Source organism: Ambystoma mexicanum, chromosome 3p (assembly GCF_040938575.1).
Source record: "Ambystoma mexicanum isolate Mex_15411 chromosome 3p, UKY_AmexF1_1, whole genome shotgun sequence".
NCBI lineage: Eukaryota > Metazoa > Chordata > Amphibia > Caudata > Ambystomatidae > Ambystoma > Ambystoma mexicanum.
Window position 1 is genome coordinate 704,090,032 of NC_090925.1, and position 25,886 is coordinate 704,115,917.

Sequence of the window (25,886 nt, forward strand, 5' to 3'; positions counted from 1 at the left end):
GCTGATAGCAGTGCTAGAGAGGTTTGGCATGAACCCCTATGTCAAGTGGGTGTGGTTGTTATAACGAGGTTTAAAACAGGCACAATTGTCTCAGAACAGTGGCAGCTGGGTAAAGGCACACAGCAGGGTTGCCCGTAGTCCGATGCTCTTTATCTTGGCATTAGCCATTAGCAGTCCATTTCCGAAAAGACTATATAGAAGCGGGTATTGCTACACCGGGAGGTAGGCACTTGCTCTCCCTGTATGCGTATGACCTGCTTCTGTACCTGCAACACCCGGAGATAAATCGGCAGTCTATCCTAGATCTGTTACAACGCTACGCAGCCTTGTCGGGTATTACAATCAAGGCACAGATGTCGAGCCTGTTCCCCTTGGGAGGATATGTGGGACAACCTGAGCGTACATTGCCGGTGCTACCGATCAGATGGGAGGTTAATACATTCAGGTACTTGGGGGTGGATATATACACCACGATCCAAAGAGAGCACATGCAGAATACGCAGAAAGCGGTGGACAAAATAGAGAACTCCGTCTTTCTGGGCTAGGCTGCCATTGTCAATGATGGGAGAGCGGCTTTGTTAAAGATGGTGGTGCTACCTAGGCTCCTTCATTGTATTGCCAACATCCTGTATGCTATCCTGAAACCTTTTTTCAGGAGATTGAACAGAAAATGTAGGAGCTTCCTATGGCATGATTCGAGATGTAGTGTGGCATTTCAGAGGCTCCAGAACTCGTATGAGCAGGGAGGGATAAAAGTGCCCAATCTTGAGGTAAACTTCATCGCAAGTCAGCTACAATTCGTGACTAAATGGCTGTCTGATGAACAGACACAGGAATCACAGATGCTACAAGCGGCGGCAGCCCCGTGCTTTCTTAAAGAAGTGATTTGGACAACTGCACCTCACGAATCAGGTACGCATTTATTATTGAACTTGGGGAGGGCGACATGGCGACTGGCTTGTCAGCTGCTAGGGAGGGTGGAACCGTATTCTCCACAGATCCCACTGGTTGCACTGCATGGAGGAGATAGGCAGACAATGCTCAATGTGAGGAAGTATTGGGAACCCAGAGGAGTGGCAACAGTGGGAGATGTGCTGAAGGAATGTTTGCCACCTGACTTCAGCGAACTGTCGGCAGACACAGGGATACATCTGGGACAACATCTCATGTACACCCGCCTGTTAACTCATATTAGGCTGAAATGGCAGATGGTAGAAGGGGGTTTTCAAGCAGATGAAAAGCGAGACGCTTTATGATGTTTCAGAGGTCTTGAGAATATACAAGTTATTGATGGACAGGCTGGGATCTGGGATGAGCTCGTCAGGCAGAGTTGGGAGGCTGAATTCCAAGAACCATTTTCAGATCAAATGTGCGGCAGGGCAATGGCTTATCACAAGAAGGTGTCCAGAAATGCCAGATTACAGCAGAGCCAATTGTATGCGACACATAGGGCATACCTGACCCCTGGAAGAATAGCAATGTTTTGCCACACAACAGCACAATCTTGGCCGAAGTGTGGATTAATTAATGCGAATCTGGTGCATATGTTCTAGGCCTGCGTGAAGATTAGACAATTCTGGGATGAGAGAGCCCAAGCGTTGGCGCGGGCAGGTATCCCCTTAGACACCGGATCCCCCAAAGGCCTGCCTGATGGGTGGCTTTGCAAGACCCAAGAAAGCTAGACATATGAATAAGTTAAAAGATCTGGCATACATACTAGCAAAACGCAGGATAGCGATGGGGTGGAAAGCACATAAGGGGCCCGCGATACAAGTGTGGTGGGCAGATCTCCAGAAATGGATGAACACAGACTGTGGTCTGGCAAGAAGCAGCCAGGCACGACCCGGAATGGAGTAATATGGAGTTGGAGGCTTGGAGATATTGGCCCTCATTAGGACTCCGGCGCTAAACCATGGTGCTATTAGCACCATGGTCCATGCCGGAGTCCGCCATGGAGAAAGGGGGAATTACTACCCCATTCCAAGGTTGGCGGGGCGGTAATTCCCCCTTTCTCCATGGCCCTTCCCCGTTCCCATTTTTGCCCCATAGGGCTCAATGGGAATGGGGAAGGCGGCAATTACGGTACCGCAAATTGCGGTACCGTAATTGCCATCAAGGTTCCTTTGCGGGTCCCTACTTTAACGGCTGGTCCAGACCAGCCGTTCAGGTCGGGAGCTGCAAAGGGACCTATTAGTAAGGCGTTAAGGGGCTGCAATTTTTTTACGGCGCCATTAACCCCTTAACGCCTGGGCCATAATGAGGCCCATTGTAATGGATATAACCGCCGCCGGTTACGAGGATACTAGTTGAGTGGGTAAGCAAGAAGGTGCGAGTAATGGGGGGGGGTGGGATGTAGTGGATTCTAGTTGCAAAATGTTTGCGTTATTGGATGCAGGCGGGAGGGGGTCCTGTACCTTGGTATGCAAGTCTGTATGTTACCATGTTATACAAAAACAAAAATGTGTTTTAAAAAAATAAATACTACGCGGCTGACTCCAAAACCCTTAGCTTAATTTACGCCACCATACACACATGGATGGATATAAACTGGCTTTGTCCTAACGGGGAAGAGACTGAATTACTACCTTTAGACCCCCACTGACTCACGTATCAAACTTGATAACCAGTACCTAATCCTTCACCATAGACAACACTACCATCCTCATCTCCCAATCTGTCAAAACACTGGGTGTCTATTTAGATGCCAACCTAACCATGTCCAGACATGTCAGCACAATCGCTGCCTCTGCAGCCTACTACTCTAAACTCCTCAATGCCACCAGCCTGTTCATCTCGACCACAAACTGCCTGACAATTGCTAGAGCCCCAATAGGATCAAAGCTGGATTATTGAAATGTCCTCTTCACGGGAACCTCAGCTAAAAATCTGGACCAACTGCAAACGATTCAAAATAACGCCCTTTGCGCTACTTTGGGCATCCCCAAAAGAGAACACATCTCAACAGACAGACAGCAAACGAAATGGCTGCCTGTCCGCCAGCGCATCCTTTTCAAAACGCATGCCCTCACGCACAAATGCATCCATCACACAGCACCTCCCTACCTCTCTCACATAGTCATTCTTCACGCATCCAGACCCACAAGAACACCATGTGCCAATCTACTGCCTGTTCCCAGAATTAAACGTGCCAGAGGTGGGGGTGCCAGCTTCCCCTTCATTGTCTCTAGGTATTGGAACTCCTGCCACGTGCCCTCAGAGCTGAACCCTCCCATCTCGCCTTCGGCAAACTAATCAAAACCAGACTGTTTGCTTAAAACTTCACACACCGCCTCTAAGGCCCTCACCCAGCCACCAGTTTACGCCAAATGTCAAACAAATGTACCCGATTGACATTGAATCATGATATGCAGCGCACATGTAACCCTATGCTGCACCATCACAGCCTTACTAATCCTGCATATCTAAACTCAGGTAATGGCTAATGTAACCTAGACACCTATACAAGTAACGCAACTAAGCCATGTTATCACTCGTTATCGTCCTGTGGGCTAATGTAACCTAGCCACCTATATATGTACTGTTTTAACAGCACATCGATTGCCTCCGGGCTGTGTGTGTGCACTACATAAATGCAAATAAATAAAAATAGAGAGGCGCACTGCCCCCACAAACGCAGCATACTGGGATAGAATGAAGCGCTCAGAAAAGGAGAGACTGCCCAGGCAGGGGGGAGGGCGACAGGTTATATAGTTTATTCTCGCTCTTTTGTTTGGTTATGTGTTTTACTGTAACCGGAAAACCCAATGAAATAAAAATAAATACATTTTTTGAAAAAGCATCAATTTTTAATTAAAAAAAGACTGCTAAATTATTTGAGAAAAATCCATTGCTACATGTACTCTGCAGCTAAAATGCTGGAAACAAATGCAAGCACTAAACAGAACGCCCCATCACCCGTACCCCTCTAACCTTCCATTTATACCCTTACACGTTATCTCCTCGTACTGACCAGAGTACGAGACCAGGGAGGTGGGAATGGGAATACTCACGGATACCGAATCAAACCGTATGAAGACAAATCTACAAACAGTCTGTTTGGATCCAGGTATTGATACATTACATTTTTGTGGTTCTATACATAAAATGCAGATAGTGTATAAAGTTTCAATAGCATGGCACCAACAATGGCATACCTAATCCTCATTTGGCAAACTTGGCCTTTGTCCAGTAGAAGACTAATGGAAATCGTTTTAGTATTAATCTCAAAACCTGCCTTTTGCTTGTAAAATGCCTAGGCGGAGTATGTGGGATTGCCCAAATCCAAGTCACAGAGCTCTTGAACACAGCCATACGAGAAAAGTCCAATTTCGAAACAGTCTAAACCAGACCGCACAAGAAAGTATACTTGTCCCACCTCCAAAAGCTACCGCCTCTTGGGCAGCAGAGCCAGCAGTCCAACATTAGCACCAAGCAAGTATCTTCTTCCCTTGGGGTAGTCTGTATAACATTCATGAAACCAGGCCACTAAAGGAGGCCATGGACTGAAGTAGCCAGGGCGATACTCCAGTCCATAACCCAATCAATCAATCAATAAGATATTGCAAGAAGCACAGAGGAGTGTGACTCCAGAATGCCCTGCACCTCAAATTCCTCTGAAACATCCACCTAGACAGAGGCAGGTTTGGTGAACGTTTGCATGTCAGGAGGGCAAAGGCAAAGCAAAGGGTGGTGGAAGACAGCATGTACACCCCACTTTTTTGGTATGCCAACATGATAGGCCACTGGATTAATGAGACCCAGCAACTTGTGGAGTCCAACAAAAAGAGGAAGGAGCTTGTGATACACCGTAAGCGAAAAGGGGTTATGGCCAACCAGTCTAGCGAACCCTCCGATAGGGGAGACAAATTGTTTCTATGACAGCCCGTCTGTACCCTGTAGGTATCATTCAAAGGTGGCTACAGACCTTGGCATGAATGTCACATAACTGGACAGTCTGTTCATAACAACCCAGGCAAGGTCTCTTGGAACATGGAAGGACAGTAGCCATAAATTGCAAAGAGAGGGGACACATTGCAGTTTGTACCCGTTTTCTTGTGTCTTCACAGTAGAACAACAAATATACTACTGCATCGCCCGATTAATACACTACACCGGACTGTCCGTGGAAGATAGCTTGAGGAAAGCTGAATGTCCAGGCCTTGGCACTTCATCAGATTGTACAACAAAGACGTGAACTGGTTTCCCCTGTCAGATATTACCACTGTGGGCAGAAGGTTTCTGAAAAATAAATTTGAGGACAGGGGCTATGGGAAGACCCTTAAAGGGTATAAAATAAGCTGCCTTGGTTAAAAGAGAGACAACCACCAACACTGTATTCTAACACTTGATCGCTGGTAATTCAAAAAAATAGAGACTTATCATGCCCAAGGTGCCAGGTGAACATGAAGAGATTTCAACAGGCTCATGAGCGAGGTGGGTTGGGTTTTTGCGCCAATACACACTAGATGGCTATGAACCTCAGCTATTACATCCGTCTAGACTCTGGGCCACCAGAACTCCCTTAATTGCAAGGTTTTACTTTGGCCTGGGTGTATGGCTGTGTGGATGTCAGGACACCAATGAAGCACTTGTTGCAAGGGAAGCAAAGGCACAACAACTATGACGCCCTTATATGGAAGGCAATCACGTACCTTCTACCTTCAGGACAGGGGTTTGTATAGCCACATGATTTCACACTACCCAGTCCTGGAGTTCTGCAATGTTGGAATCATCTATTGCACATCAGCATATAAAATGTCTGTATTCTAGGATGAAGTTTCTGGTCTGCTGGAGGGAAGTCCCTACATCTAGCTATAACGGAAGGTGTTCCCCGTTGCCATGTTTCACTCCACGTCTAAAGGTCACAAGAAAATCTAACAGAAAAAAAATCCACCAGGATGGCAAGGATTAAGATATTACAGTATACAAAGTGCCCAAAAGTTATTTTGATCTGTGAATGGGAGACTAGCCTTGCAAGTAGCGGCACCACTCCAAAAAGGCAGAGTTGGAAGCTTTTGCTCAGCAACAGCATACTTTCTCTCTGCATTAGACAAGTAGAACAAAACAGAAAAACTATGGAATGTAGTTCAGATCAGAGTGCTTTAATCGAGGAGAATTCCTCGAATGCAATTATATATGAATAAAATGGTGGTATGTTTTGCTGCAAATATATGCACCCCAGCCCCCTGATCACACCACCTCCATTTGTTATTAACCTAAACCCGCCCCCCACATGATATATTTGGGGCACTCTGATCCTGCTTGACCGTTTCTGGTAGAAGCAGGCACTTCCAATAAACGCAGTTTTTCAAAAGAATCAAATGCAAACTGCTTCGAAATCCCACCTGGACCTAGCCCTTTCCTTAGGGAATTGGATCAAAGGATTTACTAGTTGACAAAGAAATTCTGATTAAATGCCAGAAGTGGTTAAACCGGATGAAGCCTTGCACCTCTGAACGTAGGAGGGGTCTGCTAGTCTGTGATGGCTTTGGTTTTCTTTTGGATCCATTGATATTCCCGTGGAAACTATAGCGTAACCAAATAATTAGATAGCATCTAAATAGAACACACCCTTTTCAGTTTGGTGTATAGATTGTTCCTCTGTAGGATTTGCAATACCCGATGAACCAGCTGTATGTGGCGTTCCTAGTTCTCAGAATAGATCAATATACCATCCAAGTAGACCACTATGAACTGGTCTATAGGTGAAAAAATCATTGATAAAATTGGTTAAGCAATGCCCCTGTGGTGTTTCAACAAACAGCATCACTAGACACTCAAACAGGCCATATACGATTTGAATGCCCGTTAGGTCGTTTTTCACTTGTCACAACTACATATACATATTAAGTTGTGCACCCCCACGAAAATCCAGCTTCGGTGCAGTATGTAGCCGTTCCAGGAGGAAGGTGATCACTGGCAATTGGTACCGATCGTGAGAGCGGTTATTGAGGGGACAGTAGTCTATGCAAGTCAGAAGCTCCACTTCCTTCTTTGCAGGGGGTGGAAGGCTGAGGTCTTGGAAGAACTGATACGGCCATTCTTTATGTTCTCTGCCAGGTATTCTTTCAGAGTTGTATCCTCCTGCTCAGTCAGGGAAATCTGACCACATGGTACGATATGTCATTTATAACGCGCCTGTACACCAGTGTTTCTAGCCATAACAAGAAAAGGGAGGGACGACAGAGGGAGGACAAGACAAACTATCTTACTAGGCCTTGTGCCATACAGATTGTGCAAATGCGACAACCGAAAAGTAGAGGGGGGGTGGGATGGGGGGGGTGTGCGGAGGGGGAGGGAGAGGGGTGCTCTTAGGGCAGCACTGCTCTGAGTAAGTGCAGCCAGGAGGCAAGGGACTGTAGAAGTTACAGTTACAGCTCCACTAGGCCCGAGGGCAGTGCAGGGAAGACTGATCATGGAGGAGCCTGGTACCCAGTGAGACTGAGGATAGCCAAGCAACCAGTCAGCTCAGCAGACAGGTAGGTCAACAAGGGAGGGCTAGAGAAAGCACAGGAGAAAAGGAAGATCTTGAGCTTCTTCCAGAACTTCAGGTCGTCCGGGTCAAGTTTGAGCAGGGCAAGGAGGCCATTCCAGAGGGAGGCATATGCAGAAGAGAGATCTACCCTCCCTACACCCCCCCCACTCTCTGCCTGGAGAAGCGTCTGACCCTTCGAGAGTTGGTGGTAGCTGAGCGAGGGCTCGGGAAGGAAGGTATTTTGGGACAGAGAGAGTTGGATGTAGTGCAGGCCCGACCCCAGAAAGCCTTGTGAACGATGGAGAGGGTCTGGAACTTGATCCTTGCAGCTAGTGGAGGGAATTCAGGGCTGGAGAGATATGGTCCCTAGGTTTGAGACCAAGGATAGGTCTCGAAGTCCAGTTCTCGATTAGTTAAAGGAGGGGTATCCAGTGATTACAGAGAATGCTATAAAAGAGGAACAAACATTTTAAAAATAGATGTAGGGGTGGGATAAGGGGATGAAACCGGTGGGAGTGGGGTTGGTTTAAGCACATTGAGAAACAGGGGGTTGGGCCACCCAAAAAATAAACAATTTTTCACGGTTATTGTTTTCATTGAAACGCATTCTCCGTTATGTATTCTCTGTAATCACATAAAACCGCAGAGGGCAGACCGTACAGGAAGGCAGATTGAGAAGGAGGCCTAGAGAGAAACAGGGCTCTGGAGACAGTTTCTGGGGGCAAGTGAGAAAAGGAAGAATACCTCTGAAGAGGTGCAGCTTGTAGTTCTAGTCAAAGTTTGTGATGTGAGGAGAGAAGGCAGAGAAGGCAAGCGGAGTCGAAGATGACAGCAAGGTTTTTTTTGCCTCACAGGAAGGCAAAGGAAAAGGACCCAAGGAGGGTGGCCAGAGCGAGAGGGAAAGCGCATACAGAGGTCCCAATGAGAAGGATCTTAGTCTTACTGGCACGAAGGCAGAGATCAGTCAGGCATGATCGAGGAGAGGAGGCTGAGGGGAGCCTGAAAGAGCAGAGTGTCATCTGCATAACACTGAAAGTTACAGGAGAAGGTAGCGATCAGGTGGGCCAAGTAGACATTGACGAGCCAGGCTCAGAGGGTATAGCGCCTGGGGAACACCACATGTGGATAAAGAGGTGGTGGAAGGAGGTCAACCACTGCAGGGCCTGATCCGTGATGCCCAGGTTCTCACGGAGTCAATCAGGATGGCGTGACTGACCGTGTCAAAAGCAGACGTGGGGTCAATGAGGATGAGGACAGAGGTCAGGCTGAAATAAATATTTGCGAGCCGATCTTCACGGGTGTTCAGGAGAGCAGTTTCCGTGCCCGACTGCTCAGTAACTAGACTGATGGTCATGGAGACAACCAACAGTTCAGTGTGGAGTGTAAGTAAGCTGGGAGATAGCCAGCTTTTCCAGGAAAGGCGTGATAGAAATCAGGCAATAGTTTTCCAGACACGTATTAACAGCAGAAGGCTTTTTTAGTAGGGGGTGCACAAGGGAGTCGTGAGGGGAAAGATCAAGTGGCAAAAGGTTGATTGCAGAAATCGTCCATGGCTGGAGCAAAGGTGTTTATGTGGTCCTTGATGGTTCTGGAAGAGCACGGCAGCACCTGTTTGGATGACACTTTCATAGATCAGACTTGTCTAAAAACATTCTCAGGTGTTGTCAGAGAGAAGGAGGAGAGGGAGAGGGAGAGGCGGCCAGAGGGGGACCAGGAGAGGAAGAGGAGAGCAAAGAAAGGTTGTGCTGAGTTTTAGCAGTGAAGTGAGAAGCCAGAGCCGTACAGAGGGCCTGGGAGGGAACAGGAGAGATGAGACTGCAGAAGGATTGGCCAGATCCTTACAGATTTTGAACGGTTTGGCTGTGTCGTTAGACACCAGCATGGATGTGGACTCTTCTTGGACAGGACCAGAGAGTCTGTATTGTCTTTGGAGCAGGCGTCAGGGCCTGAAGCACTCCACTTCCTCTCTGCCATCCTGCACTTGCATTTCAGTGCGGCATGGTCGGAATCATACCAAGAGTAACACTTGGAGGTAGGCTTCAGATGGATAATCATGACAGGGGCAAGGATGTCCAAGGTGATGGAAATAGAAAGATGCAGGTTAGAGAGGGCTGTGTCAGAGTGTGAATCGGCCACAGGAGTAGGAGAAGAGAACATAGCGGCAAAGGCATCCACCGACACACTTGGGCCAAAGGACCGAGAAGGTAGTTTGCAGTGCTGGGGTGGGTTTTGCCTGACGGACAGAGTTTCAGGTGCGAGGAAAGCAGAAAGTAGTCAGTCCAGGAGAGAGGATTGGTGAGAGGGGGATGTCTGAGGAGATGAGAACATCCAATATGTGTCCAGCAAAGGAAATGGAAAGATCCCAGAGGAAGGATTAGAAGCAACCAGGTAGATGTTGAGCTCCCTGTGGAGGAGTTGAGATGAAGTGGCAAGGATAGGAGAGATCAGCCCACTCAGAGGAAGAGGGCAATCTGACCAGGTAGCCTGTAGATGGTGGCCACAGTCAGAGAGGCCAGGAGATAGAGAGCCTGCAGACCAGACATTCAAAAGGAGGAGTAGGCCTGCATAGGAATGACAGAAGCAGGGACCCACCCGGGAAAGATCAGGGCTGCTTCTCTTCCGGGTCGGTTGATTCTGGGCTAGGAGAGGTTCTTGTAGCCATCAGGGAGGAGAGTGTCAAAACTGATGACAAAGCTGGACATGAACCATGTGTCGGTCAGAGTGCAGACATGCAGATAAAGTTCTTTGAGAAGGTGGCAGATGACAGAGGAGTGTTTGACAGCAGAGCGAGAATGGAGTAGCGACGTGGATCAGGTTGCCAAATTTGAAGACTTCCGGGGAGGGGTACAAGCTTCAGATACACAGTGGAAGTGATAGAAGGGCCCACGGGTGGGCAGAGGTGGTATCAGGAGGTGGCACAGTAGCCAGAGAGGAGGAAGAAGGAGGTGGCAGAGGAGCCAGAGAAGTGCTAGTAGGAGTAGCGGCAAAGGAAGGAAGTTGATAAGACGCATGAGATGCCCATCGAGAAGGAGGTGATTGGGCTGAGGGCCTTGGACCAAGATGAACAATATTGACTCAGACGCTGACCCCACTGTTTTAGTGGATATCTATAACCAGGCTATTCTTAAAGCATTGAACACCATCACCCCCTTAAAATTGCAGAAACCTAAACCACAGCGTCACCTTAATACATGGTTCACGCCGCAGCTTAGAGAACTACGTAAAACTAAGAGAACGGCAGAGGCACACTGGAAAAAGTGCCCCACAGCAACCAATAAGACTGAGCTAACCCTAGCTTCCACTAGTTACAAAGAAGCTATCCTTTTTGCGAAAAAAAGACACTTATAATAAAAGGATTACGCAAGCGGAATCCAACACAAAAGAACTTTTCAAGATTCTAAAAAGAACTAGAATCCCCCCATTGCCCCTATTGACAAATGTGTTACTGATGCACTATGGTGTAGTAATATTCAGAAGGCCTTATTAGATAAAATAGGTCGCCTACAATCTAAAATCAATGCGAAAAAATCCCTGCTACTAGCTGACCCTGACTACAAACAATTACCCAACAAATCACCCACCTTTAAGTCAACTTGTAAACCTTTCAGTTTCTCACCCCCATCAATTTGGGAAGTAAAAAACATCATTAGGAAACTTAAACCATCAAACTGCCAAGGTGATGCCTGCCCTGCCCCGATCATCAAAGCAGCCGCACACAATCTGGCACCATTTATTACCAACTTCATCAATGCCTCCTTCAAATCCGGAGTAGTACCCGACAACCTAAAAGACGCGTGGGTCATTCCACTTCTCAAAAAAACTACTCTCGACCTAGCCAACCCGTCTAACTATAGGCCGATAACTACCATACCTTTCTTATTAAAAATACTGGACAGAGCAGCCTATCTACAAATACAGGCCTACCTAGAATCAAACAATCTCCTGGGACTAAGACAATCCGGCTTCCGACCCAGACACGGTACGGAAACTGCATTAATTGATCTCACTACCCAGATCCAAATCCTGAAAGACAATGGTAAACTGGCACTCCTCTTACTGCTCGACTTGTCAGCAGCTTTTGATTTGGTTAACCACCAAACACTTTGTCACCACTTGAAAACTGCTGCACACTTCTCAGACGCAGCCACTGCCTGGATCAGTTCCTTCTTGGCGAACAGAACCATGAGGGTCTTCTCTCCCACTGATTCTGCTGAACCCTCACCAGTACCTTGTGGAGTCCCACAAGGCTCTTGTGTGTCCCCGACGCTGTATAATGTATTCACAAAGCCCCTCTTTGATATCCTTGACTATCTGGGTGTCACGTACACCAATTACGCGGACGACACCCAGATACTCATTCCTATCTCGGGTAACTATGAAACAGACAGCAAAACCCTCAATGAAATATACTCTGTAATACAAGCATGGATGGCACATCACGGACTTTGTCTCAATGACGAAAAAACGGAGTTGATCATCCTTGGCACTCATGCCAAACTCAAAAATCTTAATTCCGCTTTCAAATCTTTCACTATAGATGGTAATCTCATCCCCGTCTCAAACAACACTAAAACCCTTGGTATCTACATTGATGCCACCTTATCCTTTTCCAAACAAACTAATGCAGTAGCATCATCAGCCGCTTACACCTGCAAATTGATCACTGCATGTAGGCCGTTCATCTCTTCACCTAATTGCATTACTCTTGCCAGAGCACTAGTCCTATCCAAAATAGACTATTGTAATGCCCTTTACCAAGGCACTAGCCACAAAAATATCAACAAACTGCAAGTGATTCAAAATAATGCCATCAGGGCTGCCCTCAACATCCCTAAAAAGGCGCATATCTCTGAGACTAGACGCAAACTACATTGGCTCCCAGTAGAGCACAGAATATCCCTCAAAACTATGGCCCTCACACACAAAGCTAGGGCTAACCTTGCACCAGCCTACCTTTACACCCCACACATCATCTAGACCACTTAGAGCAGCACAAGCTAACACTATGTCCATACCTAGATTCAAACTCCTTAACTCGGGTGGAGCTAGCTTCCCTGTACAAGCTTCTAAACTATGGAATACACTCCCCGCGCTCCTTAGGTCAGAACCTTCATTTAACCTATTCAAACGCAACACGAAGCGTTGGCTTCACAACATGGACTCTATGACAGCCTAACCTTCCAGAACGACTGACGGCACATTTTGTAATTAATGTATTTATCTTAGACTATGTTTGTATGTATCTGTAATACTAAGTATGTACCTATCTGTATCTGTAACGTAACCCTTGTTTACTGCACTCAAATGTAACTGTAACCAGATCTAACTTACGCGCCCGTATGCCCCCGGGCCTGACTGCGCTTTATAAATAAAATAAATACAAATACAAATGCTTTCATTCAGATAGACATTAAATGATGGTCTTGGAGGAGTGGAAGGAGGCCTAGACGAACTTCCATCAAGTGCCACCATTAATGGGAGAGGAAGTGATAGAGCGAGAGAGCAGAGTCCATAAGAAGAGTCCATAGGTCTGGAGAGGGAACAACAAAGAGGATGTCGGTTACTGTCTGTCTGGAGGAAGCACTGATGTGGGTATCCGTGCTAGGGAGGCCAAGGTTGAAGACCAGGATATCCCTCTTGAACCTTTTTCTACCAGACTTAGTGAAAGGGATAGGAGATAGAGTAGCAGGTAGAAAAGATGGGAGAGATTGAGAGCACCATAGAAGGTGCGAGGAGGCAAAGAGGGGAGGCGAGGGAGGAGAAGCGCAGTCCAGAGCCACGCACACACTGAGAAGCACCGGAGGGGGTGGGTTCACACAGAAGGGGTGCACAGGAGGAACAAGCAGGTAACAGGCAGTTAACAGACCACAGGGGTATAGAGGAACAGGGAGGATGGAGGACCGGGGTTTAAGGTGGTATATGCACTTCGAGAGCACCCAGATTCAGCCCTCCCAGAATAGTGGAGAGAGTTATCAACACAACAGCAACGCAAAACTCCCAGATTCGACTTTCCTAAAAAGATCCAGTTTTTCTAAAAAGATGTGCCCAGTTTAATAGGTCAATCTCACATGCATATGGGCAATGCAGAGGAAAATTCAGAATGTAAAACCTAGCATGAAGGAATGTGTGGAAACGCCACCACGTGTTTGACCAGAAGGAAAGGCTGTCAAGCAGACACTGAAAGAGGTAGGTCATCGCTCAGAAAGCAAGTCTCCTTACAAAAGGGTGAAGACATGACCACTGCCCTAGCTTTCCAATCAATAGGATATCAAACTGAGGCACTAATGAGATCAAAGGCTCTGTTTCTGAGCCGCTGTTGGAGCAAGCCATAAAAAGGTCTACACTATGAGGGACTATCGGCCCTGAAGAAAGCAGAAATATCTACAGACTGCATCAGTTCTGGCTTCATATTTTGGACAAAGGGAATACCCCTCCTTCAGGCAAAGCCAAGGTCCATAACATTGCCAGTGGGGCTTTGGAATCTGGCATCACATCCACAGAAAGTGGTTCTAGCCCAAAGACATTTACGGTCACATGTAGCTCAATAGGTTTCAATTAGCAATGCAGAGGCAAATAATTAGGGGCAGCGTGCCCAGACTTGTCCCTGTGTTTCCATTCAGTAGCGGGTCATGTCATTTCCCTGAGAATTACCAGATTTGCGTGGGCAGGAATGAGCATTTGTTCATTTCACTCATAAAGCGCACAACAGCCCTGGGGCATTGCAGCGCTGTTACAACCAGTTACATACAGTTCATGACAACAAGTACAAACATTGATCAGTGGTACAGCATTAGGCATGTACTCGGTTAAAAAGTCGTCCTTGGGGAAATTACGCCTGGAGGGATCTAGGTAACAGCCAGGTTTTCAAGGCATTGCGGCCTGTTGACACAGACAGTTTGGTCTATGGCACACCTTTTCTTCCAGCTTCAAAGGGGGCCATAATTCTTCCAGCTTCAAAGGGGGCCATAAACTACCAATCGGCATGGGTTCTGGGGAGATTTCCTAGGCTTGGACGAATTGGTTCATAATAAAACCAAACCAGAGACTGGTAATCAGTATTTTTTCTTCCTGACTTTTTCAGTGAGATGTTGTCTACTTACAAAACCGTACAACAATTCCGGGAAAGTGCTTGTCCAATTACGAACCAAAGTTCAACCACCCTTTAACTCATCCACTAGTTGAAGGTGGTAGCATAGGTGAACAGATCCTTGGATACCCGTTTCAGTTCTAGTAGGTGTTGGTTGCCGAGCTGTGCCTGGTAATTGGTGTCAAACATCCTGGCACGTTTCTTGCAGAGTGCCTCAAAATCATACAGAAGGGGGTCATTAGCCACATGAAATATTGTTAAGGCCAATGGTGGATAAACAATTCTCCCTTATCCAATTTGTGAAAAAACAACAAATCATAACCCCATAACAGGGCCATTCTGTTTAAGAATGCATTTCTTTTTATTCATTTAGCTCCAAGAAGGGTGTGTCCCAGGAGGCAGCCATGGCTCATCAACCAGACAACACAAAGGCAGGCTTGGCAAAGGCATCTGAAAAGGAACTGTAATCAGCAGTTCATAAAGGTTCCAAAGGATTGCGGATCTCTAGAAAACCTGCGACTGGGCGCCAGGGTAAACTGAAAACTGAATCCTGAGCGTACAGTATCTGGTTGTGGAGTAGCAGGACGATTCAGGCATGGTGGCCCTTCATCCACTGGGAGCAGAAGACTGTCCAGCGGGTCTAGAATTAGGTCAGTATTAGGCAAAGGATTTGGTTGCGCTTTCAAGGCATTAATCCATCACTTTAGCTCTGCATGCCACGATGCCATTTGAGTACGCAATTCAGTAGTGAACGGCACAAGAAGATCCAGAAGACAATGCGTCCAGGTTGGCTAGCCATGTCCTACAAGGTAAATCAAAAAACAGGATGCAAGTGACCAGACAGTCGAGGTAGCAGAGTAATGGAGGAATCATGGCCAAAGTAAGGGATACAGTGGGAATGCTCAAATACAAGTCTCAAATCTCTCGAACACAGCAACACAAAAGACCAAGTCCCAAACATGTTTGATTCCATGTGCAGTCAAGTTCACAGAGCATGACAAGTCCAGAGTTCACAGAAGTCTGCAGATCTGACAGCACAAGTATGCTAAGTAAACCAATCCAAGAAAAAGCAGCATTAATCATCCTCTTGCCTCAAACCTGTTATTGGATTGCTTCCGACATTTTGTGGCTGAACACACTAGACAGACGGCTGTAGAGCGGGGCTGCAACTGGCAGAGTACTTTACATGGAAGAGCCAATGCAAGATGGCAGAAACATCAAGTCTTAGTGGCAGTAACGGAAGGACTTCCAGGAAGCTTCCCCTACCCCAAGACGGCTGCTGCATGTGCCTACGCCAGTGCACACCTCGCCCTGCGGCATACCACCTCTGATGTTCTGCTGCACTGCCATTGCCTGAACACCCGGTTGGCAAGAAAGGCTACAGGTGCATGCATGCCACCAGGCACAAAGGACAACGTGTCCCTTAGAGGTAGGTGTGACGTAACTAAGCCAAATCCACCTTCCAGGCATGTTCAAAGAGTCCCCACCACTTGACAGTGTCACAGTCAATTTACTCGTCTGCTTAAGATACACCTTTTAAACTTCTTTGGGTCTTCTGGCTCCAGTCATCCGGCTGCATTTCGAGCAGCAAGAGGACTTTGGGTGTACATGCGCTATACATATTTGCTTAACATAACCAAGCAGGAGGAAAAATTGAGGACTCTTCAAAGCCAGGTGCAGGCTAAGAAGAGTTTGCACCGGGGACGAATGCCTGAATCAGCCAGTGATTTCGCTAATGGTCATACATTATCTGGTCATTGTGGGATTATAGTAAAGGAATCTTGTCCTGATGGAGGAAATGCTTTGTTTATTCCAAAGAGTCTTGTGCAGCGAGTGTTGAGCCTCAATATCTTTGGAGTTACACATGCCCAAGTATTAAATTCACTAGAGGTATGCACCCCGTTGTTTTCAGCATATGCCTGTCCACATAGGCAAGCGAGTAAAACGCTCAACTTCCTCTGCAGTTTGAAGTGTCTAGTAAAGCAGCTTTGATCTAGGCTTGCAGCAGAGCAAGATGCTGGATGTGCAGGCTCAGGAGCAAAGGAAGCTCGGCTGGCCAGCCAGCTTAGACACGTGAGGGAGAAGTAAACATCGAATGGAGAGTAGAAAAAATATTGCATGCATGAATGGTCGTGCCCTACCTCTCGCTTGCTTGAACAAGAGCGGTGGTGTTGTGTTCTGGTCAAGGTCCTTCCAGTGGGTTTCCCTTAAGGTGGCTAGATTGGATTGGAAGAGGGCCTGATAAGAACTTTTCTTTAACTGTTATCTAACTTTGAGACACTTAAACTACCGGTTGGCTTTGCCATGTATTATTCACACTCTTAAAGACGCCTCGCCTTCTGAAGTGAACTAAATTGGGAGCTGTGACTCTTCTAGCTAGGCAAGGACCAAGATTTAGTCCCTTCATTTATAAGGCTTGGTATGATGTTTCTAACTCCTTTATGGTCAACATTTTGGTTCTCCAATTGATGGTTAATTAGCTGCCTCTTTTTCCACTTGCTTTGCTATCCTACAGTAGCTTGAAACTGCTTTAACTGTATTCCAACAGTGAAGTTGTTGGTGCCCTTAGCAAAGCATGCCAAAGTGAATGTGTATATAGTAGTGAATGTTTTAATGTGTTACTTGTGGTTGTTAATTACCAAGAGTCTGTGTAAGGTCGAAATACATGTGCTATACATACAACTTGTATTATTAAGAGTGCTCTGTGTGTGCTTACCTGAACCCTTCACCACTCTCACTTCCTAAGGCTAAGCCTCGCTGTTCATTCACACTACTCAGAGAATTTGACTAGACATCACTTTGTCCCAAATCACCCGGGAGGCCTTGCAGATCGGTGCACAAGGATGATTCTGTAAATCCATGTAAACAGTCCCTTAATCTCGTTATGTGCCCTCGGCTTTGCATCTGGCCCATAACTCTGATGTGGGTCACAGCTTTCCTCAGTTGGGCTGTCATGCCTGAACGACATTACAGCTTAGAGGAAAAACTGTACAAGGGATGCAAGTGCGAATGAAACTAGGATGCAGGAGAAATGTACAAAGACTTTTGGCAACATGCCGTGTTGCTTTGGCACATTCGGCAGAACTCTACAAGACTAAAACACTACCATGAACGGAGAAATCAAAAAGGTTGCATCTAAATTTAAGAGTTTGCACATTTCCAGGTATTAAGATAAGCTACCCAAGAGGGCACATATACAGGAAACTGTTCATCGTGTGAGACTCTGCAACCAATTCTTGTTCGCAGCAAGACCTTGCACCGCATCACAGTGCCTTAAAGCCCATTTCAGAGAAGGATGCATAAAAGTCAGTCTTTAGCGCTTTTAGGCTGGGGAGTACCACTGCAGAGCTGAGGAGACACAGAAGAGTCAGGCATGACCAGCAGACTACCCCTTTCATTGCAAATATCCAGTAGACCAACATATGTCTGCATCATCGGGGCAAGCCCATTGGGGTTCTGAGTAGTGCTTAGAGAACATTCTGTGAAGGACGAAGGCTTCCAGGTACCTGCGCAAAAGACATGCCCGATTGTTCTCATGCCTCTGTCTAGCATACTTTAGTCTTTGATTGAATGAACAACTCCTGCCCGGCACCCCTCTTCTCACTCACACCCACACAACGACCTCCCCACAATCCCCCTCCCCACAATCCTTCTCTACTACAACTCAGCTTCTACACCAGACACGTGCCCCACCCCGGACACCGTTTCCTGCCTCAGTAACATTTCTCATGAGGAAACTGTGGTTTCCTGTGCCTGTCATTACAACACAGGGGAATCGCTCACAGTGCACGTTTCTGCCCCACTCACTGCAAAACAGAACTTGTGATTAACAGTGGCAATTGGCACAGCCATACTAGGGTTTTATAAAGATGTATTAATAAAGTTCAAAGGATGAACGACTTGTCTGACCCCCCCCCCCCCCCATCAGCACAATTAGCAACTGAACCACTAGCACTCAACCAACCATAGACCATGGTCGCGGCAACACATTGGCCATATTGGCTCTGTGTATGCTTGCAGAGGGAAGCATTAATCTCAGTAATTGCGTAATTGTCACAGTATTCTAATGTTGCCAATAAACAATTTAAAGATGGATCTGCCTTCTGAAGGGTTTCTGGTGAACACCATGCAGGAAGCTGCGATTAAAGAACACCCTGTAGACGACCAGCCCGGATATTGTGAAAACAAAAGTGGAGCAAGCTCTCAAACAGATAAAGCGTAACTTCTGCACTTTTTTTGGCTTCGTCAGAACATTGCACGTTGCTTTTTCCCCAGCTGTATTCATGCCTACTTTGAAGAGTACTCGGTGCGTGCTCCCAAATGGTTCGATACTCATATGGGCAGTCACCACAACGAGGAGGAAATAACAGTATGCTTTCCATAGACGTTTCAAAACTCTGGGATCGGTCTGTGAAAGCTCCAGCAAAAGAAGCTAGGGAGCAGTTATGGCTCCATTGATCAGTTATAAATGCTGAATAAATTAACCAGGGACTGAAGGGGGCTGGGGGGAGGGGGGGTAGAGGATGTTCTTGCACCCCCGTTATCCAACCTTTATGTTGCGAATATGGACGTTGCTATTCCACCTTGATGCAAATTTCCAACCCCAATAGGGGAAGAAAGTGTGACTACACCATTTTGTTGGATCTTACCCCAATAGGACTTCAGCGCTCCATAGAGGCCCGATCTACCTATGCTACCAAGAACATGCAAATTAACCTCAAGACGAAGATTATGGTCATTTAAAAGCAGATCCAAAATAAAAAAGTGCATCAGTTGGCAGCTTGATAACAATAGTCTTGAGGTGGTGAACTCAGTTTACTTGGACATTCCCATCAAGCATCGTCCCGCTTTGCCCTTCTATGGGACATTTATCGGTCAGAAAGTTCTTAAGACATGGACACTTGTTAGGAGTTTTATAGCTAGGAAAGGGGGGGGGGCGACAATGTTGAAGGGCTTTTCGAAATCTACAATATCAGAGTTTTGCCGGGTATTCTATACAGGATAGAACTATTGCCCTCCTGCGTAGTAACCTGGGTGGTTCAGATTGAGGGAAAGTTGCTTTGATCTATTTTGGGTGTACCTCGGGCTGTGCCCATTGAAGCACTGAGGTGTGAGCTAAGATTGACATCGATCATCGCGCTATGGAGGATTTAGCAATGCATGTTTTTTGTTAAGCCGAGCTAGGCCCAGAACAGCACAAGTTCTCCATTAGACCTACTTGCGATTGTACTTAGGACAGCTGTCAATACCAATTTTATTGAGATCTGGAGCTCTCTGCAATGACGCATTTTGATTCTATTGGCTTATTACCATGTGAAGAGTACCCTTACTCTTTTATACAGTCGCTCAAGACTAAAACCAAAGCTTGGGATCAATCTCTAAACATTGCTACGTTAAGCTCAAAAAAAATATATATGCAGAGTATGCCATCAAGGCTTTAGTCCTGGTATAGCCAGTCCATACTTGTTAAATCCTTGCTCTCTTGCCTCAAAGAGTTTAATTTTATATTTGCGTTTTAACATTTCATCCACCTTGTAGCTGCTTGGCAGGGCATTCCGCATGAGAAAAGACACTGCCGCCTTTGTGGGCAGGCGATTGAAACTAGTTGACATTCACTTGGAATGCTGTACACGCTGCACGAGAATTATTATAAGGGCTACCATTGTTTGGTTTCTCACCTTGCCAGGTTATTGGTCAGATCAATTTTGGGGCACGATATACTCTGCAGAATCCCTGTTAATTACAGCAGCAGATTTTCGTGTATGGAAAGTAGTCCTTTTATTGCGTAACCCATCATAAGGGAGTACAGTTAAGGGCTGCCGTGTGTTGGTTCTTATTTGCATTTACTTAGGAAAGGCATTTTGCCAAGCGTGGCCTTACTTTGTGCTAGTTCCGTTTTATGTACTGATTTTAGGTATTGCTAATTCACCCAAGTAGATGGTGTTATTTTATGATTTTTGCATTATATTCATTACTTTGAATGTATGCACATGTTGGAATTTTATAGTGCAAAGGTTTTCCTAATAAAGGCAAATGCGCTTAAATAAAAAAAAATTAAAAAGAAAAAACAAGATTGTAGCCAGATAGTGTTACATCAAAATGAATATCGCAAGGGAGGGAAATGGCAAGGAACAAGTCACAACCCCTGCAGAATCCGTAACCAAGACTACAGAAAGGAAATCGCACAACTTTGCCCCATTTAAAAACACATAAAATGTGCTTAGAACGAACTGTAAGCAGATAAGACTGTCCTGATGGGTGACAGAACTGAGAAGAAATCGGGAGAAAAAAAAAGAAAAAAGATTAACTTGTGAAGATGAAGGTCTGAAGCAACTGCAGAATGGAAACGTGCATGTATCCTTGGGGTTACTCCATCGTTGGGTAAAAGTCACTTCCTGGAGTTGAAAAAAAACACTATGGTAACAGAGAATGAATTGAATAACAAAACTGTAATAACGAAAAAAATACCGATTTATATATGCAAAGAAAAAGGAAGGGTGGCAGAGGCGCTAATCTGGTTCCTAGCTGCAGTAAACTCAACAGTCCAAAGTTGTTCTCCTAGCGCGCTTTCATACCTCAGCAATCTTCAGGGAGGCCGATTGTATTCAGGTGTTCATGATTGACTCCCTCTGGTAAGTACCAGGATGTAGCAGCAGGGAATTCTGGTAACTGTAGTGTAGAGCCAGCCAGGATCCAACTCTCCCCTATATATATAGTGGGGTAAGGGAAGGTGTTGCGGTGGGTTTAAAAGCATAGGGAAACAGGGGTTTTGGGGGAGCCCAAAAAAAAGCAAATACTGGATATTTTTTGTTGTAAAAGTTTCGTCGTTAATTCATTTCAGTTATTTAATTCGGTAAAATCACATAGATCCACCACTAGAAGTCACTTAGAAGATTACACTTTGGCAGAAGTGGTTTCCACCTTTTTTGAGCTTGTGCAAAAGACATTGCTTCTACTCTGGAGGTAGCCTTTAATAAGGGAGAAACTGATGAAGGCATACCTGAAAGCACTCTAATCAAAGTTAGGCTCTGGGCGGAAGGTGCCTGTAGGAACTGAGATTTAGATTTGACGTGATCTGTTGAACTATTGTAGCAAGTCTCCAAACCAAATTGTTTAACTAGGTATTGCAAGGCTGCAACCTTTCCCCCACCCCATAATGCTCAAATAATTAATTACAGTCATACCCAAAGAGGGAAAGGATAGGAGGATCTGCCTGTCATACCCACCAATCTCACTGTTCAAAACAGACAGTCTAGCCAAAATGTGAGATAACCGGATCAAAGTACCGATGCACCATACACACAGATACCAACGGTATATTAGAAAAACCATGAACTTGATGCATCTGTCCCACTGTAGTGAAGAATGGGTCATGGTATCCTTAGACAGAACAAGTCTGTAGCGTGGCTGCTACAGGCGGCTTTAGACAAAACGGCTTTCACCCATTTTTATAGAGTTAGTGCTCCGCCATCTATGTCAGGACTAAGTCAATTTAACTGGGTGTCCGGTGGGTGGAATTCACTTCCGAGGAGTGCACAATCACACTTGCCATTAGCCTCGAGAGATGAACCCCTGCCTCATGTGATCAGAAGAAGTCAGAACTTCAGAAGAATCTCATGTAAAAGGCTGCAGATCAAGCTCCCCAGCTTCTCATTTGGGAGGGTGAAACTGGTAAGTAACCCCTCCACTCCCCCACCACGGCATGCATCATGTTTTACAATTATACATTCAGTGTCTTAGCATGTAGTGTACCATATTTAACATTCTGCCACTAACAGGTTGAGCAAAATGCCCAGGAATATAATCATTAAAAAAAAATGTAAAAAAACAAATGCGCACCAAAATATAACAATAGAGGGTCTAGGTTCCCCTGGCATGCTGCGAGATCATCTAACTATATACACTGAGCAAGGACTAGGGAATTGGAATATTCAGTCTTTAAGAAAGGACCATCACTTGGAAGGCAAGCCCCCTAACCCATAGGTTCAACTTGTCCAGGCCTCAGGTAAACAATAGGCCTGTACCTTTCGGCAGGGACAAGTAATTATATACAGCCAAACATTTAATATGTCCATCTGGCACAGTTAAAAAGGGGGAGATGAAACTACTCACTTTAAAGTGCAGAGGACAATCTGAGTCCAGAAAAAAGTACTGACCAACATTCTGTGATGGAGTACAAAGGTCTAGTGAGGAGCATGTTCTAACACCAGTCACAATGGTCCATTGGCAGGCAAGAGATCCCAGCACTGTGATACTCACTAGGGACGTACTAGAAGCAGTGTGGTGTAAGCACGACTATGCACGTCAACACGCACCAAATGTCTATAGAAGAAGTGCCATGTGTTTCTAGAAGCCACAATATTTATTAAGGGGGTTGGACCATGTACATGTCCGCCAGCTTAAGTAGCACAGGACAAAGCTCAACAAGTCAGACAAGTGCACTGTTCTTACCAATGGTTGTTCGGAGATCCTCACAAAGGCTGATGTGTGGAAACTGGAGCATCTGCCGCCATTTCTTACTTTTCCCCTTTCTGTTCCCTCCACCACCTGTGAAGGCAGACGTTGATAAAACAGTGAGAAATCCTGGACATTAAGACAAACGCCTTTAAAAATTCGGGGAAGGGGCAATAGGAGTCTGGACTAGATTAACCTTTACCTAACTAGTATGCAAGGTAGTTTCCTGTGCCACAAACATCAGCACCGCTGTGAGACATACCTCACACAGCAAAAACCACTGACAGAGGGGCCTCGAGGTCCAATATTGATGGATAAATGTAGGTATCGGGGCTCACAGGATGAAAGCAAAATCACAGTACGAGGCGGACAAGCCACAAGAAGGAGCTGGACACTTAGTTTAAAAATTAGATTCCATTTTGTGTTGGTGGAGCTTAAGCCAAACGCTTCCATGCCACCCCTCATCCACTTCGCATAGAGCTTGTTACCTACCGTTGCGTCGGTAGCACCAATTTACACTACACGAATGGCAGCAAAAAAGTTTCTAAAAAAATAAATAAAAGGAAAGAGGGCGTGCGGCAGGGGGAGTTTGGGAGAATTCAACCTTAAACCAGAAGGGCATCGAGAGAAGACTTCTAAACCTTTTAATTAGGTTTATTAAAAACAAAAAATAAAGGCGTATTCCTGGAAAGTGTGTTATCCCCACACATGGGTGGAGATGGTTATTATCAATGAAGATCTCATGCTGGAGAAAAAGAGAAGGTTCACAAGAGCCTTTCTTTTGCAAGAATTCAGAGGTTTAGGAATAAGAGGACAGTGAAGATTTACAGATCAATATAATCATTGACATTAATTTACAAGTAGAAGAAATCCAAGCACCATCATACAAGGAAAACGTGCAAACTCCTCCCCCAAAAAAGGAAATAGGATTACTCCCAACAGAAAAATATAAGCCATCCATGGATGCGTGCGGATCAGTGCAACAAGCAGAGCAACGTCACAAGAAGCAGCGCAAATATTAGTGCCTCATCTGAAGCGAAAATGCGTCGCATTAAAAGTAGGGAGTAAAATACAACGGGGCGACATTGTCAAGTTGCTAGCTACTGAACAGCCATTAAAACTCACACACCACTTCAATTCTGTACATGCACACCGCACACGATTTCTTACTTGCCAAGAGTTAGTTATCACTAGCTACTGGCTAGTGAGGAGTGCACATTTTGCACCCTTAAATGCATCTAGTCCTCTAAGCATGCTACAAATCTGTGTTCAATCAAATTCGTCCTAGGAGTCTGCTTATGACCTTCAACCAGTAAAAGCCATCAGATGCATTTAAAGAACAGCCTCCAGTGTGTCATCAATTACAAATGAAAACTAACTGGGCAAGTTTCCCGAAGACTGCCCAGTACCTCAGCCCGATTAAAGCAGACTCCCTCTCGCATACACAAACAAGTCACGTGCACAAGGATAAAGACCTCAGGAAAACTCTCACGAGGAGTGTGACAAACGCACGCACGCACGCGCCCGCCCCCCACCCTTTCAACTTCATCACAGCAAACCCACCAATCAGAAAGGGCATTGCTTTTCCACCACTGGTACAAGCAATTGTAAAATTAGCGTGCAACGGAATGTCCAAAATTAAAGGAAAACCAGATCTTCCCTTCCTGATGCAAGGCAATCACGCACAGCTACAAAATTCAGCGGCACACTCTGCAAACTGTTTAACATCACTCTGATCAATGTATTTGTGCAAAAGAAGAGGGTTACGAACTTGAGTTATTCTGAAACTAAACGATATGAATGCATTCCTAGTTATGCAAACCTTTCCTAACAGGATTAACTCCCTGGCAGCAGACAGGAAAGGACTGCTTGCAAAGGGTCACTAAGAAAAATTATGATGGTGGGTACACATACTTAACCAAGTCATCGCCCCCTCATGAGCGCTCCAAGTTAATTCCATTTCACTGACCGTGATGAGGAGCATCTGGAGGACATTTGGGAAAGCAGATTATGAATTGGTTGGGAAACACAATTAAGGGTTCCTGAGGGTATACATTTCCAATGCACACCAGAACAAAAAGCTATTATTTAAGAGACAGATTCCAATAAAAAACAAAAAAACAAAGACATTGTTGCAAAAGGCTTGCATGGCAAAACTGCCAATAGAACACAATAGTCCCAAGCGGGATGGCCACCATCACAATGTCTGAACAAATTGGATTATACAGTAAAAAGCATGATGCAGAGATCTGCGACAGATCTGCAATGGGAAACTGCTACTGCTCTGCAATACAGGGTTGAGCGGGTGACTACTCTGACTTGCACTACTACTAAACCAGCAGTGATCCCAATGGGAAAGATTAAACAGACAACCTAAATTACATACCTCCTTTGCCTTAAGGTAACGCAGGCCAATGGCAGGCTGCTCTTGAGAAGGGCGCGAGCTAGCACAGAAATATCCAAAACAGTAAAAGTACCGCAGTAGCAAAATAAAGTATTCAATCAAGGGTTCAGACAAATACAAAAGTTTAAACTAAAAATACAAATAAATACTAATGACCACCCATGGAAGAGAAAACAGAATGCAGACTTGGGAACAAAGGAGCATTCTGGGTTGACAGGAGGCAGATGGGCAAGAAGTTCAGTAGCAATGTTCACATTCATTGAGATTGTCTGAGGTAAGGAGTGCGGTCTTAAACGTCACCCAGACCCTTGAAGACAGGGCATGGAGACAGAACCACTGCAAAAACCTTCAAGTCTTCCTCTGAGCAAAAAAGCATCGACCTGGGAGCTTTCTGATGCAGCGATTCATGTCGGGGTGGTAAGCTGGTCACCTACGTACAACAAACCACAATGGGCATGGAGAAGCTC

The 25,886-nt window shown here is 45.7% G+C and overlaps 1 protein-coding gene across 3 annotated transcripts in view; it reads right to left on the reverse strand.

Annotated features, from left to right (window-relative positions):
• GRK6 (G protein-coupled receptor kinase 6) overlaps window positions 1–25,886 on the reverse strand; it is a 729,447-nt gene that overhangs the window by 625,854 nt on the left and 77,707 nt on the right. For all 3 annotated transcript variants that reach the window (XM_069651525.1, XM_069651526.1, XM_069651527.1), the window contains exon 2: window positions 23,013–23,108. In XM_069651525.1, the coding sequence (XP_069507626.1) occupies window positions 23,013–23,108 (96 nt within the window). The remainder of the gene's footprint in view (window positions 1–23,012; window positions 23,109–25,886) is intronic.